Source organism: Vipera berus, assembly GCF_964194415.1.
Source record: "Vipera berus genome assembly, chromosome: 2".
NCBI lineage: Eukaryota > Metazoa > Chordata > Lepidosauria > Squamata > Viperidae > Vipera > Vipera berus.
This window is the reverse complement of record NC_138203.1, coordinates 21,408,197-21,422,010: the sequence shown is the minus strand read 5'-3', so window position 1 is coordinate 21,422,010 and position 13,814 is coordinate 21,408,197. Positions and strand designations below refer to the sequence as shown.

At 40.0% G+C, this 13,814-nt stretch overlaps 1 protein-coding gene across 1 annotated transcript in view; it reads left to right on the top strand.

The window, feature by feature from the left end:
• Positions 1 to 12,942, top strand: part of PLCXD3 (phosphatidylinositol specific phospholipase C X domain containing 3) — a gene marked incomplete at both ends in the record, with an annotated part of 81,164 nt that extends 68,222 nt beyond the window's left edge. Inside the window, one exon of the mRNA XM_081316545.1 lies at positions 12,786 to 12,942. Coding sequence (XP_081172671.1) covers positions 12,786 to 12,942 — 157 coding nt within the window. The remainder of the gene's footprint in view (positions 1 to 12,785) is intronic.
• Positions 12,943 to 13,814: the final 872 nt, after the last annotated feature.

Sequence of the window (13,814 nt, the reverse complement as noted above, 5' to 3'; positions counted from 1 at the left end):
ACAGACAAATATGTATTTCTCTGAGAAAATGTAATTTTAAAAAAGGATGCAATTCAATTATTTTCCCTCTTACATATTTTTTTTCAAAGAAGTCTTTGAACTTTATGAGCTTCTCAATATTTTTATTTTATTACAAATGTTTCTGTGTCCATTAGATGGTGCAACTTGAGAAAGTGTGCAAGAAAACATTGATTGAAGATTGTGTACCATCAAGTCATTGTTGACTCCTGGCAACCACACAGATTGATTTTACATTAGAAAAATTCAAATAATCAAAATGAACAAAAAGATTGCAAAACCAGCATTAATTATTAATGCAAGTAACTTAAATATCATCATAATGTCAGAATTCATAATATCCTATATGACATCTTATGGTGTATGTATTTTATTGCCAGGCTGGCTGTTGTACTGGTGTGTGTCAGCAGAAGGTGAGAAAAGAAAATGGGGAGGGGAAGCTCAGGTATGGCCTTGAGATGCAACCTCTACTCTCTTGGTGGCAGATAAGCTGTCCTGGCTGCTAGCCAGGACTCTTGTGGGACAGATGGGCAATACTTTCATTGGCCAACCTAGTTGGGGATCTTGAGCCTGAGGAGGGAACTTATTGGTTGCTGGAGATAATACTGCAGGGGGAGAGAGAGGGACAGAGAGATAGCTGCCATCAGCTTATGCTTGCTTGTGTGCTTCATTACCATGCAGTGTCAGTCTGCCATGAACTCTGGAGAGGGTGGATGAGAGGGGGAATACTTGTGGGAAAGCAAAAGTAATATCTGTATCTCCCCAAGATGCTGCCTCAAGGTCCCCTGGTTGGGAGAAAAAGGCAGCTGCATACTAACCTATGTTTGAAGTGTCCATTTTCAAAACATCTGATTGGTCATGGGCAGGGCAGGGGGTTCAGCGATGGGAGGCAGTTAAGGGAGAGATTTTGGCACACAATTGTCAGATCTGGCTATACATTACTGCAATACACTTGCCTTCTAATAAAATTATATCAAGGATTGTTTCTATTTAGAGATTTAAGTCTGACAGCATATTGGGGGGGGGAAACATATTACCATGTTTGAGCCAAGCACCGTAAAGCAGAAGTCCAGGCAGTTCAAATGAATATAGGTTTATTGTATGCTAATGCTCTCTACAAGAATCAGAATTACTAATGGTCAAAGCAAATTGGCAGTAAATAAGAGTCAACAGAATACAAAGTGGGCTGGACTTAGATCTCTTGTGGGCATGATGTGACTGATGATGCATTTGATCCCTCCCTCAGGCTCAGCCTGGTCATCTCCTACATCTACATTGCTTGAGATATCAAAACAGATGGAGAGCCTTTGAAAAGACTGTAGGGGAAGTTGATGTTTAGGGACAGACATCTGACCACTGGCCTGGGCAGTTACCATTTCCTGGCCCCAGAGAGAGAAGAGTGTGAAGATGTTCATTGGAGACTTCTCTGGAAGAAGAGGAGTGAAGACTCAGTCACAAGATGCTGCTTCAAGGTCACCTGGCTGGGAGAAAAAGGCAGCTGCATACCAACCTACATTTGAAGTGTCCATTCTGAAAACATCTTCTTGAATCTAATTGCAAACCAAAGACAGAGGGAGGTTGCTGCCTGCCAAGCACTGCCTGAAGATCTTGGAGGAGCCCCATACTGGAAGACCCGGAAGAAGATCCAGTTCTCGGCAATGTCAATATAGAGGCATAGCTGACAAAGTCCAAAATCCTAGGATGACAAGCTTTGAGGAGACTTCAAAGTAGCCCAGCCAATTCGCTTCCTAGCCTTCTCTACTAGTGAAACACTGCAAGGGAAGGAGGAGGAGAAGGGGAACTTGGTGACTAAGTAATGGAGCATGGAGTGGCTAGTAAATAGTCCTAGGGCATGGGTGTCAAGCTTGCCACATAACGTGATGTGTTGCAATGTATCGTGACTTTTTTTTGCATTGTTGGAGCTGGTATGGGCGTGGCCTCTGCACGATGCAACCAGCCCGTGGGCGGCAGTTTGACACCCCTGCCCTAGGAAATAAGTAGAGAAAGAAACAAATTGGAAAGTTTGGAAACACTGCTAAATAGTTTTGGTTTTTCTCTATTAATTCCTGTAAAACTGTACATCTGTACGTTGTAAAAGAGGTGAAAAAGCCTCCACTATCAATGTTTCTGGGAAATAACTGTTGTCTTTAAAGACAGGTTATCCCACCCAACTATTAAAGAACCTCCAGTCACACTGTGAGAGAAACTCAGCAGTCAGTCATCTGAATTCAGGGACATCTCCCATTTTCACTCCTAGTCCCCAAATGCATGTTTTTAAAAGTTTCCTGAATACAGGTTAATAATCACTTATTCAGCAATCTTTCAGACTTATGATGGTGCTGAACAAGTAGTAGTTACAATTAGTCTTTAGAATTCCAGTTGTTGCAGTGTCCCTGTAGTCACTTGATCACAATTTCCAATGTGAAAGCAAAGTCAGTGGGGAAGCTGGCAGGAAGTCATGTCAGGTCATGTCAGGTCCTTGCATACTGCTGGAAATTGCCATTGCTAAGCTGCAGAGTCATGTGATGTTGTGCTTTATGACTGTGTTGCTTAGCAGTGCTAATTCCAGTTCCAGTTGCCATGTTAATTGAGGACTACCTATACTTGGAGGGAGGGTGTAGAACTTAGGTCTGGTTGAAAGGCATTGCTCAGGATGGGAGCTCCTACAGAAAAAAAACGCTTGCCTTTGAATCTCTTTTCATAGCACTTCACTTGGAGGAGGGACACTCAGCAAGCAGTCTCTACAGGCACACCTGCGAATAAATGAATAAAGGTGTGGAAGTAAAGATAGATCTGGAGTAAAGCTATCAATTACAGTGGTGCAGTGGCAGAGAACCTTTGTAGAAGTCCCTTGGATTAATTTCTGCTCTAAATAAATGCTTTGCAATTTCTAAAGATCTCCTGGCAGTCGTCGTGGCTTGTGTTGAGCAAGATGCAGCAGTTGTCTAAGCAGTGCAAAGGCAGCTTCCTACAAGCTTTTTAAAAGAAAAGTCAAAAAAGATCTGACAGTGAATATAATTGCCACATCTCTCTCTGGAGGGCTGAAATAAAAGCAGGTGGGAAGGTTTGCTTCAGAAATAAAGGAAGAGAGAAAATTAATTTCTATGAAACAAGTTGCTTTAAAAGCAAAAAATATTCCAGGTTTTTTTTAAAAGAGAGATAAAGAGAGATACTGGCAAAATGAATGCAAACAGACATAAGAAGGGACCAAAATCCAAGTTCCATATAGTTCTGCACTGATGACATGGTGTAAAAAAAGGGTACAGAGCTGTAACATTGACGGTGAAGGTTCGTTCTCCAAGCTTGTGGGTTGGTTTCCGAATGTTTCATTACCATTAACAGACACATTGACCTACAACCAGCCTATGAACCACTTAGAATCCAAATCAACCACACAGCCAACTAGAGACAGCACTGACCCTCAACCAACCCACACAAGCTTCCCCTCCCCCCAACAGCAGTTCACCTCCCAATGACCCTGACTGGATGTAACTTCCCCATCATAAGACCCATCACAAGCCTCTCACTGATGACTCACACCTGACCCATCACAAGACCCTCACTTACAAACTTGCACCTGAAGCCCTTATAAACAGAACACTGACACTGACATCCCCTAAGCTTTACTGAAGATGTTACCTAGCCTGCTAACAAAATGTTCAGGAACCAACCCACGAGCTCGGACAATAAACCCTTACCCTCATCCTACACCTGAACTACAGATCTTCGCCACTATTGCAAGCTGTAACATTGTACAGAAGACAATGGTAAACTTTTGATTAAATTACATTTTATGGCCTTGAGTCATAACAACAACAACAATAATAAAGTTGGAAGGGACCTTGGAGGTCATCTAGTCCAACCCCCTGCTCAGGGAAGAAACCCTATACCATTTCAGACAAATGGCTGTCCAGTCTCTTGTTAAAAACTTCCAGTGTTGGAGCATTCACCGCTTCTGGGGGCAAGCTTTTCCACTGGTTAATTGTTCTAACTGTCAGGAAGTTTCTCCTTAGTTCTCTCCTTGATTAGTTCCATCCTTTGCTTCTTGTCCTGCCTTCAGGCACTTTGGAGAATAGCTTGGCTCCCTCTTCTTTGGGGGCTGCCCCTGAGATATTGGAACACTGCTATCATGTCACCCCTCGACCTTCTCTTCATTAAACTACACATACCCAATTCCAGCAACTGTTCCTTATATGTTTTAGCCTCTAGTCCCCTAATCATCTTTGTTGCTCTTCTCTGTACTCTTTCTAGAGTCTCAACATCTTTTTTACATCGTGGTGCAAGAGAAGATGTTATAATAAGAACTCAGTATGTTGTATGTAGAAAAGGAAATTTAAAATGCATACTTTTTATAAATCTTGTGTTATCATTAAAAGCCATGCAATATTGGCCTATCTTTTGGGGAAGGAGGAAGATCATATTTTTCTTCTTGATTTTCCTAGACTTGTACTTAGCTGTACACCGAAAGTAATATAAAATTCAGAGAGGCAGCCAGATATAATTATTTATTTATTTCTATCAGTTTCCATCAGCATTTCTGAACCCCAAGGTCCCTCCCAGCTCTGTTATTCTGTTCTGTGAACTTTTGGGAGTTGAAGTTGACAGGTTTTTCAGTTGCTGAAGTTCAGAAACGCTGGTTTATATGGCTATTCATCTCACAACAGCAACTCTGGGTGCCTAACAGAAAATTGAAACTTAGCCTACACACACACACACACACACACACTCAGACATACACAGTCAAGGACAACAATTATTACACATAATCTCCATCTCAGGGCCCCCTTTAGCCTCCTCACCCCAGGAAAAGAAGTGTGTTTTTAAGGCTTTTTGAGAAAGCAAAATCAGCTGCGAGCTGGATCCCAGAGGCCTGGTATTGAAGAGGGCAGCTCAGGGTCAGGTAGTTCTCAGGGGGCCTGGTGCTCCAGAGGGCAGATACTACAACAGAAAACACACACTTTCTAGGTCCTGCCAGATGAGCTCAGAAAGTTATGTGGTGACTTTGGTCAAAGAAGAGTGCCTGGCCCAGTCTAGTCCCTGTGCTATTATTATGGGGCTAAAACAAACGAAACTGACCTGCCCATATAAGCTGTCTTAAGCTTGGGAAGAAAAGGCATGATATAACTCCAATAAATACTTCCTAAATGGCACTTTTTAATCTCAGGCTTTTGTTTAACTACATAGTGACACTTAAAATGACCCAACAAATCTCAAAAATTGAAGCAAGGTTAGACATTTTTAGGATGGGAGACCACCAAGTCAAGAATATCTAGGGCTATATACTCCACTGGGAAGTTAAAAAGATGTCCCAGAAGAAAGCTGCGATGAATCATTTCTATGACCAAAAGAGCTAATGTCCACGAGGTTGTGTTGAGGGAATGGACCTCACTCTACTTCTCAGTCTTAGAGGTGTTCCAAAATAGCTTTCATACAGTGATTAAAACTGGCCAGTCCCTGCCTGCTAGCTTCCGACTAAAAGGTATCAGACAAGAAAATGAATGAAGAGGGAAGGGAAGGGAAGGGAAGGGAAGGGAAGGGAAGGGAAGGGAAGGGAAGGGAAGGGAAGGGAAAGGCTGTTTTAGGCACTAGTTCTTCAAGCTGAATAATTTACTCCAGGCTTTGGGACCTTTCAGCTGTAAATGGGATGGGATGAGACAGGATGGAGTTCTCACCAGTACCAAGTGGAATAGAAACTCTTTAATGAAGCAAGAAGGAGCTGTCCTTACACTAGAGCAGCTAGAATGGCTCTCCTCTTTCCACTTTTCTACAGCTCCTTGGTTACAAAATCCTGTTTTGGCATTGGCAGCAGGGAAACCTTTTTTTAGGAACAACATACATAATTGGAAATAAACAAACGGATGGACTTGTTGGCAAATCCACTTTCCCCAGATTAGCACCCTGCAACTAAGAGATTTATTGTCCAGAAGGGCTTATCTATAATAAAACAGTTTACAATTGCCGGATAAAATTTGGAAGCACGTGCAATCAGATGGTGCAGTTTAATTTCTTGAGAGGGAATAAATGTTTTAATTATAACTAAAACTGGAAGTCCACTATAGGATTGAGTACAGAGAAGCTGATTAGGAATTAGGAGTTAGGACTTGTATCATATCTGATATAGAAAACCTTTCAGCTCTCAACTGTTTTCAAATGTTTATACTTCTTCTTCCCTCTCTGTGATCCAGTCAGACTATTAAGAGCGACTCGAACTCAAGTCCAACCTCTTGGATTTTTATCCCCACTTCTTTATCACAACTCTTTCTACTTTTGGGGTAATACAGGTAGTCCTCAACTTACGACCACAACTGAGCCCAACATTTCTGTTGCTAAGTGAAACTGTTGTTAAGTAAATTTTGCCCCATTTTATGATGTTCCTTGCCATAGTTGTTAAAGTGAATCACTCCAGTTGTTAAATTAGCAACACGATTGGTAAATGAATCTGGCTTCCCCACTGACTTTGCTTGTCAGAAGTTCACAAAAGGGGAATCACATGACTCTGGGACACTCCAAAGGTCATAAACGTGGGTCAGTTGCGAAGTATCTGAAATTTTGATCATGTGACCATGGCGATGCTGCAGTGGTTGTAAATGTGAAAAACTGTGATAAGTAATTTTTTTCAGTGTCGTCGTAACTTTGAATGGTCACTAAACAACCTGTTGCAAGTGAAAGACTACCTGTAAGTAAGTAGTATCTAAGTAACTAAATATCTAACCTTTATGATCTGGTCTCTTTGTTCAGAAAAACATGATTAGCCAAGAATATCAACAACTTCTTAAAACAATTTAAGACTGATGTTATATGTTTGCAAGAAACGCATATTAGGGCTATGGACCAAAAGCTTTTATTGAACTCAAGACTGGGTACGCACTTTGTTGCCTCTGCAATGAATAAGAAAAATGGAGTGGTTGTTTATATTAAAAGTGCCATAACAGCGGACTTAATTGAAGCAGATAAGCATGGAAGATACGTAATGATAGACTTGTTGCTAGAAGGCAAAAAAACGCTTTTAGTTGGACTGTATGCCCCTAATCAACAACAACAACAGGCTGACTTTTTTAGTTTACTTCATACAAAGCTTACCCAGTTGGATTACAAATCGTTTATTTTTATGGGGGATTGGAATGGTGTAGTGGACGTACAGATGGACAAGGCTGGTTTTTTTAAGCGTATTCCGTGTCATGCCAGATTGCCTAAGTCTTTTTTGAAATGAAGGATGATTTGGAATTGCGAGATATTTGGCGTGACATACACCCGCATGAAAAGGATTATACCTTTTTTTCTGATAGACATCAATCTTTTTCTAGGATTGATTTTATTTTGCTGACTAATGATTTTTTTCTAGGATTAAAAAGGTGAAGATCTGTGCAAGAGCTATTTCTGACCATAGCCCAGTATGGTTAGAGATTAATAAGGACAACAGAGATAGGCGCTCGTGGCGCGTAAATGAGAATTTGTTTAGAAACCAGAAAAATGTTGAAGAGTGTAAACAGCGAATGAAGGATTTTTTTGAACTTAATATGAATAAGGATACTTCTATGGATATGGTCTGGGATGCTAGCAAGGCCTATATGAGAGGAGTGTTGATATATATGAACAATAAACATAGACGTACCTTGGAAGCTAGAAGGAAAGAATTGGAGAATGAAATTAAGGAAAAAGAGAATGCTTTGATTCTGAATCCATTGGATGTGAAGACTAAGGAGGCTATTAATCTATTAAGAGGACAATTTGATAAATTAATGGCTGATCAAGTGGCAACCAATTTGAGGTTTGCCAGGCATAATACTTTTTGCAATGCTAATAAGCCAGGTAGATGGCTAGCTTATAGACTAAAGAAAAAGCAGAGGGCCTCTAATATAGATAAAATTGAACACAAGGGAAAAATAGTGTTTCAACAGGATTTTATTAAGGAAGCCTTTGTGGATTTTTATTCTAAATTATATGCCAAGGAGAAGATTAATGAAAAAGACATTGATGAATATTTGGAGAATGCTAGCATCCCAGTGCTTACACAACTACAAAAAGAGGAGATTAATCAACTGATTACAGAAGAAGAAATATTTACAGTAATTAAGGAGTTGAAGGCTGACAAAGCGCCAGGTACAGATGGATTGACTGTGGCCTACTACAAAAATTTACAATTAGAGATGGTTAAACCGCTAAAGGAATTGTTCCAGACAATCCAGAGAGGGGGAAAGGTGCCTCCATCTTGGAGAACTGCCTTTATCTCTTTGATTCCGAAGGAAGACCAAGATGCTACTCAAGTAAAAAATTATAGACCGATATCATTATTAAATACAGACTATAAGATATTTGCCAAGGTGTTGGCTAACAGATTGATGAGGGTTCTGCAACGGGTGATTCATGGGGATCAAACTGGGTTTATTAGTGGTAGGCAAATGAAAAATAATGTGAGGCATATAATTTTGGAATTTTTGGAAAGGAACAACCAGATCCCTGCGGCGCTAATTTTTTTAGACGCTGAAAAAGCTTTTGATCAATTGAATTGGCAATTTTTGATGAAAGTTTTAGATAAAATGAATTTTGGGGATAAATTTTTGCAACCAATTAGGGCATTATATCAAAAACAAACGGCCCGAATAATAGTTAACAATAGCCTGACAGAAGTATGTAATATTGAGAAGGGCACAAGGCAAGGGTGTCCGTTATCGCCCTTGTTATTTGTGTTAACATTGGAGATATTATTGGTAAAAATACGAAATTCGGAAAGAATTAAGGGTATACAGATTAGAGATCAGGATTATAGATTGAGGGCGTTCGCAGACGATCTGGTTGTTACAGTGACCCAGCCGGAGAGTTCTGTTGTGGACCTGATGGAGATAATAACGCAATATGGGAAGGTTTCTGGATTTAAAGTTAATGTGCAAAAAACTAAAATTTTGGCTAAAAACATGACAGTATTCCAAAAGGCCCTTTTAGAAGGATTAACGGGATTTGAGATTGTCAAAAGGGTTAAATATTTGGGGGTGTTTTTGTCGCCCTCTAATACAAAATTATATAAAAATAACTATGAAAAATTATGGGGAAAAATCCAAAAAGAAATGGAGAGTTGGGAAAAACTGCAATTGTCTCTGTTGGGGCGAATCGCAGCAGTAAAAATGAATGTCCTGCCTAAATTTTTATTTTTATTTCAAATGATACCGGTTCTTAAGAAAGACTCTAATTTGGAGGAATGGCAGAGAGGTATCAATAAATTTGTCTGGGCAGGGAAAAGGCCACGAGTTAAACTTAAGATTATGCAGGATACTCGTGAAAGAGGTGGTCTTAAAATGCCTAATCTTAAATTATATTATGAAGCTGCTGCGTTAACAGGTATAAGTGATTGGATTAATTTGACACAAGAGAGATTATTAAATCTTGAGGGCCACGACTTGCTGTTTGGCTGGCATGCATATTTGTTGTATGATAAGAAGGTAGATAATGTGTTTAGAGTGCATATTTTAAGACAGGCATTGTTGAGAGTTTGGAAGAAGTACAGACATAAGTTAGATTGTAAGATACCATTGTGGGCAATTCCAAAACACGCAATAGAAAATATACATGCTGGTTTCAAACATGATGTGACTACGTACAAGGAGATTCTAAGCTTGGAAAGAAATGTTTGGTGTTTGAAGCCATATAGTCTCTTGCGAGACGAGAAGATTGTTCAAAATTGGTTTCAATATACTCAGCTACGGGCCAGGTGGAAAGAAGATCAGAAAAATGGTTTTACAATGACTGATGAAAATCTGATAAAGCAAATTAGAAATCAGGGTCCAGCACACATTAAAAGGATATATCTTGCATTGATAGAGATTGACTCAGAAACAGAGCTTGTTAAGGATTGTATGATAAAATGGGCCCAAAATATCCAGGAAGTTATTACAATGGACACGTGGGAAAAGATTTGGGTGAGGAACGTAAAATTTACACAAGCTCAAAACCTAAGAGAGAATTTTTATAAAATGTTTTATAGATGGCATCTAGATCCTAAAAAGCTTGCAAGTATGTATCCGAACTATCAGCCAAAATGCTGGAGATGTGGAGATGAAGATGCAACATATTTTCATGTATGGTGGACTTGTAAAAATCAAGGCTTTTTGGATAAAAATTTGGTGGAATATGCAGAAGATTTTTAAGCAAAGGATAAAGTTTTGTCCGCAACTTTTCTTGTTGGGAATAATCATGGACGCTACGGTTGTGGACACTAAGTTGATGTTAAATTTAATTACGGCAGCAAGACTTTTGATAGGTCAGTATTGGAAGAAAGAGGAACTGCCGACTATAGAAGAGTGGACTTTAAAGGTCTCCGACCTGGCAGAAATGGTGAAGATTTCGGCTTATCTGAAAGATCACTCGCAAGAACGTTACATTATGGAATGGAGAAAATGGATTGAGTTTATCCAGAATAAGTATAAGGTTAAGAAGTTTCATGTAGCATTTGAATAAGTCTTCCTTCTTTTTTCTTCTTTTTCTGTTTTAGTTTTTCTATATATATTTAATATTATTAAGGATTACCTTATCCTATATAAGCTAGAGAGTGATGGATTTTAGAGGTTATGGTTGTTAGTATATGGTTGTTTATGATTCTTTTTTATATATATACCTTGTATTTAGCTCTGGGAAGTCGGGGGGGGAGGGGGGGAGGGGGGAGAGGTAGGGGGGGAGGGAGAAGGGAGGGGAGGGGGGACTGTTAAAGATAAACTGTGTGTTAAAACTTTTCAATAAAAAAAAAAGAATATCAACAACTTCTCACACCCCCTTTATTTAATTTATATCTGGAAACCGGAAGATATTTGTGAATTTTAGGGTTTAGAATATAGCTGTTCTAAGTTTCCAAGAGCATTCAACCATCTGGGTAGCTGCTACAAAGCGTGGTCTCCGTTGTCCTGATTGAAATACTTAATAAGGGCCATTACTGGTTCGCCTGGTGCGCCATTGCGGCCCTATCTAGACCAGGATGCCTTGCGTACAGTCACTCATGCGCTCGTGACCTCTCAGTTAGACTACTGCAACACTCTCTACATGGGGCTGCCCTTGAGGACCACTCGGAGGCTCCAACTGGTACAGAATGCAGCTGCGCGAGTTGTGTTGGGGGTCTCCCGATACTCCCATGTTACACCTTTGCTCCGTGAGCTGCATTGGCTTCTAGTTGCCTTCCGGGTGAGATTCAAGGTGCTGGTAATGACCTATAAAGCCCTACATGGCATGGGTCCGGAGTACCTAAGGGAGCACCTGCGGCCGGCGTCAACTTCCCTCCGCCCAGTGCGCTCCCACAGAGAGGGCCTCCTCAGGGTGCCACCAGTCAGAGAATGCCGATTGATGGCCCCCAGGGGGAGGGCGTTCTCTGTGGGCGCGCCAGACCTTTGGAACCGTTTACCGGTTGAGCTCCGGATGGCTCCCGACCTTCGCTCCTTCCGACGTGATCTAAAAACTTATTTATTTGAACAAGCCAGCCTGGCCTGATGGGTTCGGGGTTTTAATTACTGTTTTAATTAATTTATTGTATTCGGGCACAATTGTTTAATTTGTTTTTAACTTTTGTATTTTGTATTTTTGGTATTTATTGCCCTGTACACTGCCCTGATTCCGTTGGAAGAAGGGCGGTATACAAATTAAATTAAATTAAATTAAATTAAATAAATTACAAGGATTGAGGCATGAAGAGACTGGAAATTGTAAGGAAGGATAAACAATTGCTCTTTTGCCACTGAAAAGGCACCTTCTCCCTGGGGGGAAAATACCAAATCTGACTGTAAGGATCACTGAGATCATTACAGGGAGTATTTCCTTATGATCTGCTATTCAAGAAAGATATTTATTTATCGCTTGTATCCCATCTTTATTGTTTTTACAAATACTGTAACTCAAGTCTGGGAACATATCCGACATACCTTCCTTCTGCTATTTTCCCCACAACAACAATCCTGTGAGGTGGGGTTGGACTGAGGTAGGTTGAACTGAGAGTGATTGGCCCAAGGTCAGCTGGCTTTCCTGGTTAAGGCAAGAGCAGAATTTATGGACTCTTGCTTTTAGCCTGATTTTTTTTATTACATTATATTCTTTTCTGTGAACTTTCTCTTGAGGGCAGTGTTAAATGAAGAAGATATTAGGCATGTGATGTAATTCGTTTTTATGCAGTGAAAGATGGATTTTCTGCTTTAACTTTTCTACTATACCCCCTGCTCAGACAAGGGACCCTACAACATTCCAGACAAGTGCCTGTCCAGTCTCGTCTTAAAAGCATCCAATGATGGAGCACCCACAACTTTTGAAGGCAACTAACCCACTGTTTAGTTGTTCTCACTGTTAGGAAATTTCTCCTTAGTCAGGAGTGTCAAACTGCCGGACCACGGGCCGGATGCATCATAGTGAAACGACGCCCACCCCATTGACAGAATGGCAAAAAAAGTCACAATATGTTGTGACATGCCATGTGACGTTGCGAGTTTGACACCCCTGTTCTAGGTTGTTTCTCTCTTTGATTAGTTTCCATCCATTGTTTCTTGTCTTGCCTTCTGCTGCTTTGGAGAATAGCTTGACTCCCTCTTCTTTGTGGCAACTCCTGAGATATTGGAACACTGCTATCATGTCACCCCTAGTCCTTCTTTTCATTAGACTAGACATACCCAATTCATGATTTACCAGAATTAAAAAATGAGATTGAAGCGATAAAAATGGTTAGCAGCTAATGTTTTTGTTTGTTTGTTACAGAATCCAGGACTTTGCTTTGCTTAATAAAAAATGATTACTTGTTTTCTTTACAGAGCTCTCCCCGCCATGATGCAGTGGGTCCAGGCTCAAACACCAGGGGAAAGTGGTATCAACATTGTCACCGCAGACTTTGTAGAACTTGGAGACTTTATCAGCACAGTCATAAAACTCAACTACAGCTTGGATGAAGGTGAAGCTGATACAACCTGATAGTAACGTAATATGTCCAACATGCGCCACAGTTGAACTTTTTTCCCCCAGTTGTGTTAGGTTAGGTTGTAATCTTGTAACCACAGATTTTGCAAGCACGTGCTGAACATTATCATTTTCTTTTGAAAGTGTCGAGCAATTGGACAGAATAGGCAAAAAGGAGACATTTTTATAAGTTGTAATAATTTCCTGACATTGATGCAACTGTATTTCTTGAAACCCAGTCAGGATTGATTATTTAAGTTATCATAATTCAGAAAGCCATTAATATATATTCTGCCAGCAACCAATGTGCTTTTGGCCATATGTATGATCACTGCTAAGCTTAATTCATAACTGGCAGCCATTTACTGTCCTATTTGCAATAAGTTCCCATTGCTGCTAGGAATTTTGCTAATGGATGAGAACTGTGTACTATCATGTCAAGGTGTAGCATCTGCCAGTGCACTCCATTAATTAATGTTGAATTAATTGGTGGCATCAGCTTGCTTCAACTCAAGTGGAAAGGATAGGCCATCAACATTAAAGACTAATCCCAATTTAACAAGTTTGTTTTAGTTCCACTGTTTACTGTGGGTACATTTTCTGGAAATTCAGAACACTTTGAATATTTTTTTTCATTTTTAAAAAAGGAACATTACATTGTTAATCTAACTTTGTCTTCTTGCACTTGGTGGACAGTCTGCCACTGATTATTTCTAAAAAGGATTAGAAAGCATTGGATAGTGGCTTTAGAGTGACACTATAGAATGGCATTAGCATTAGACAGGGGCCTATTTTTCCCTTTTACTGCATATTTACCCTTTTGAATTATATTTAAATATATTTGATTTAGTTATTAAACTGAATTATTATTAGTTATTATGGGTCAG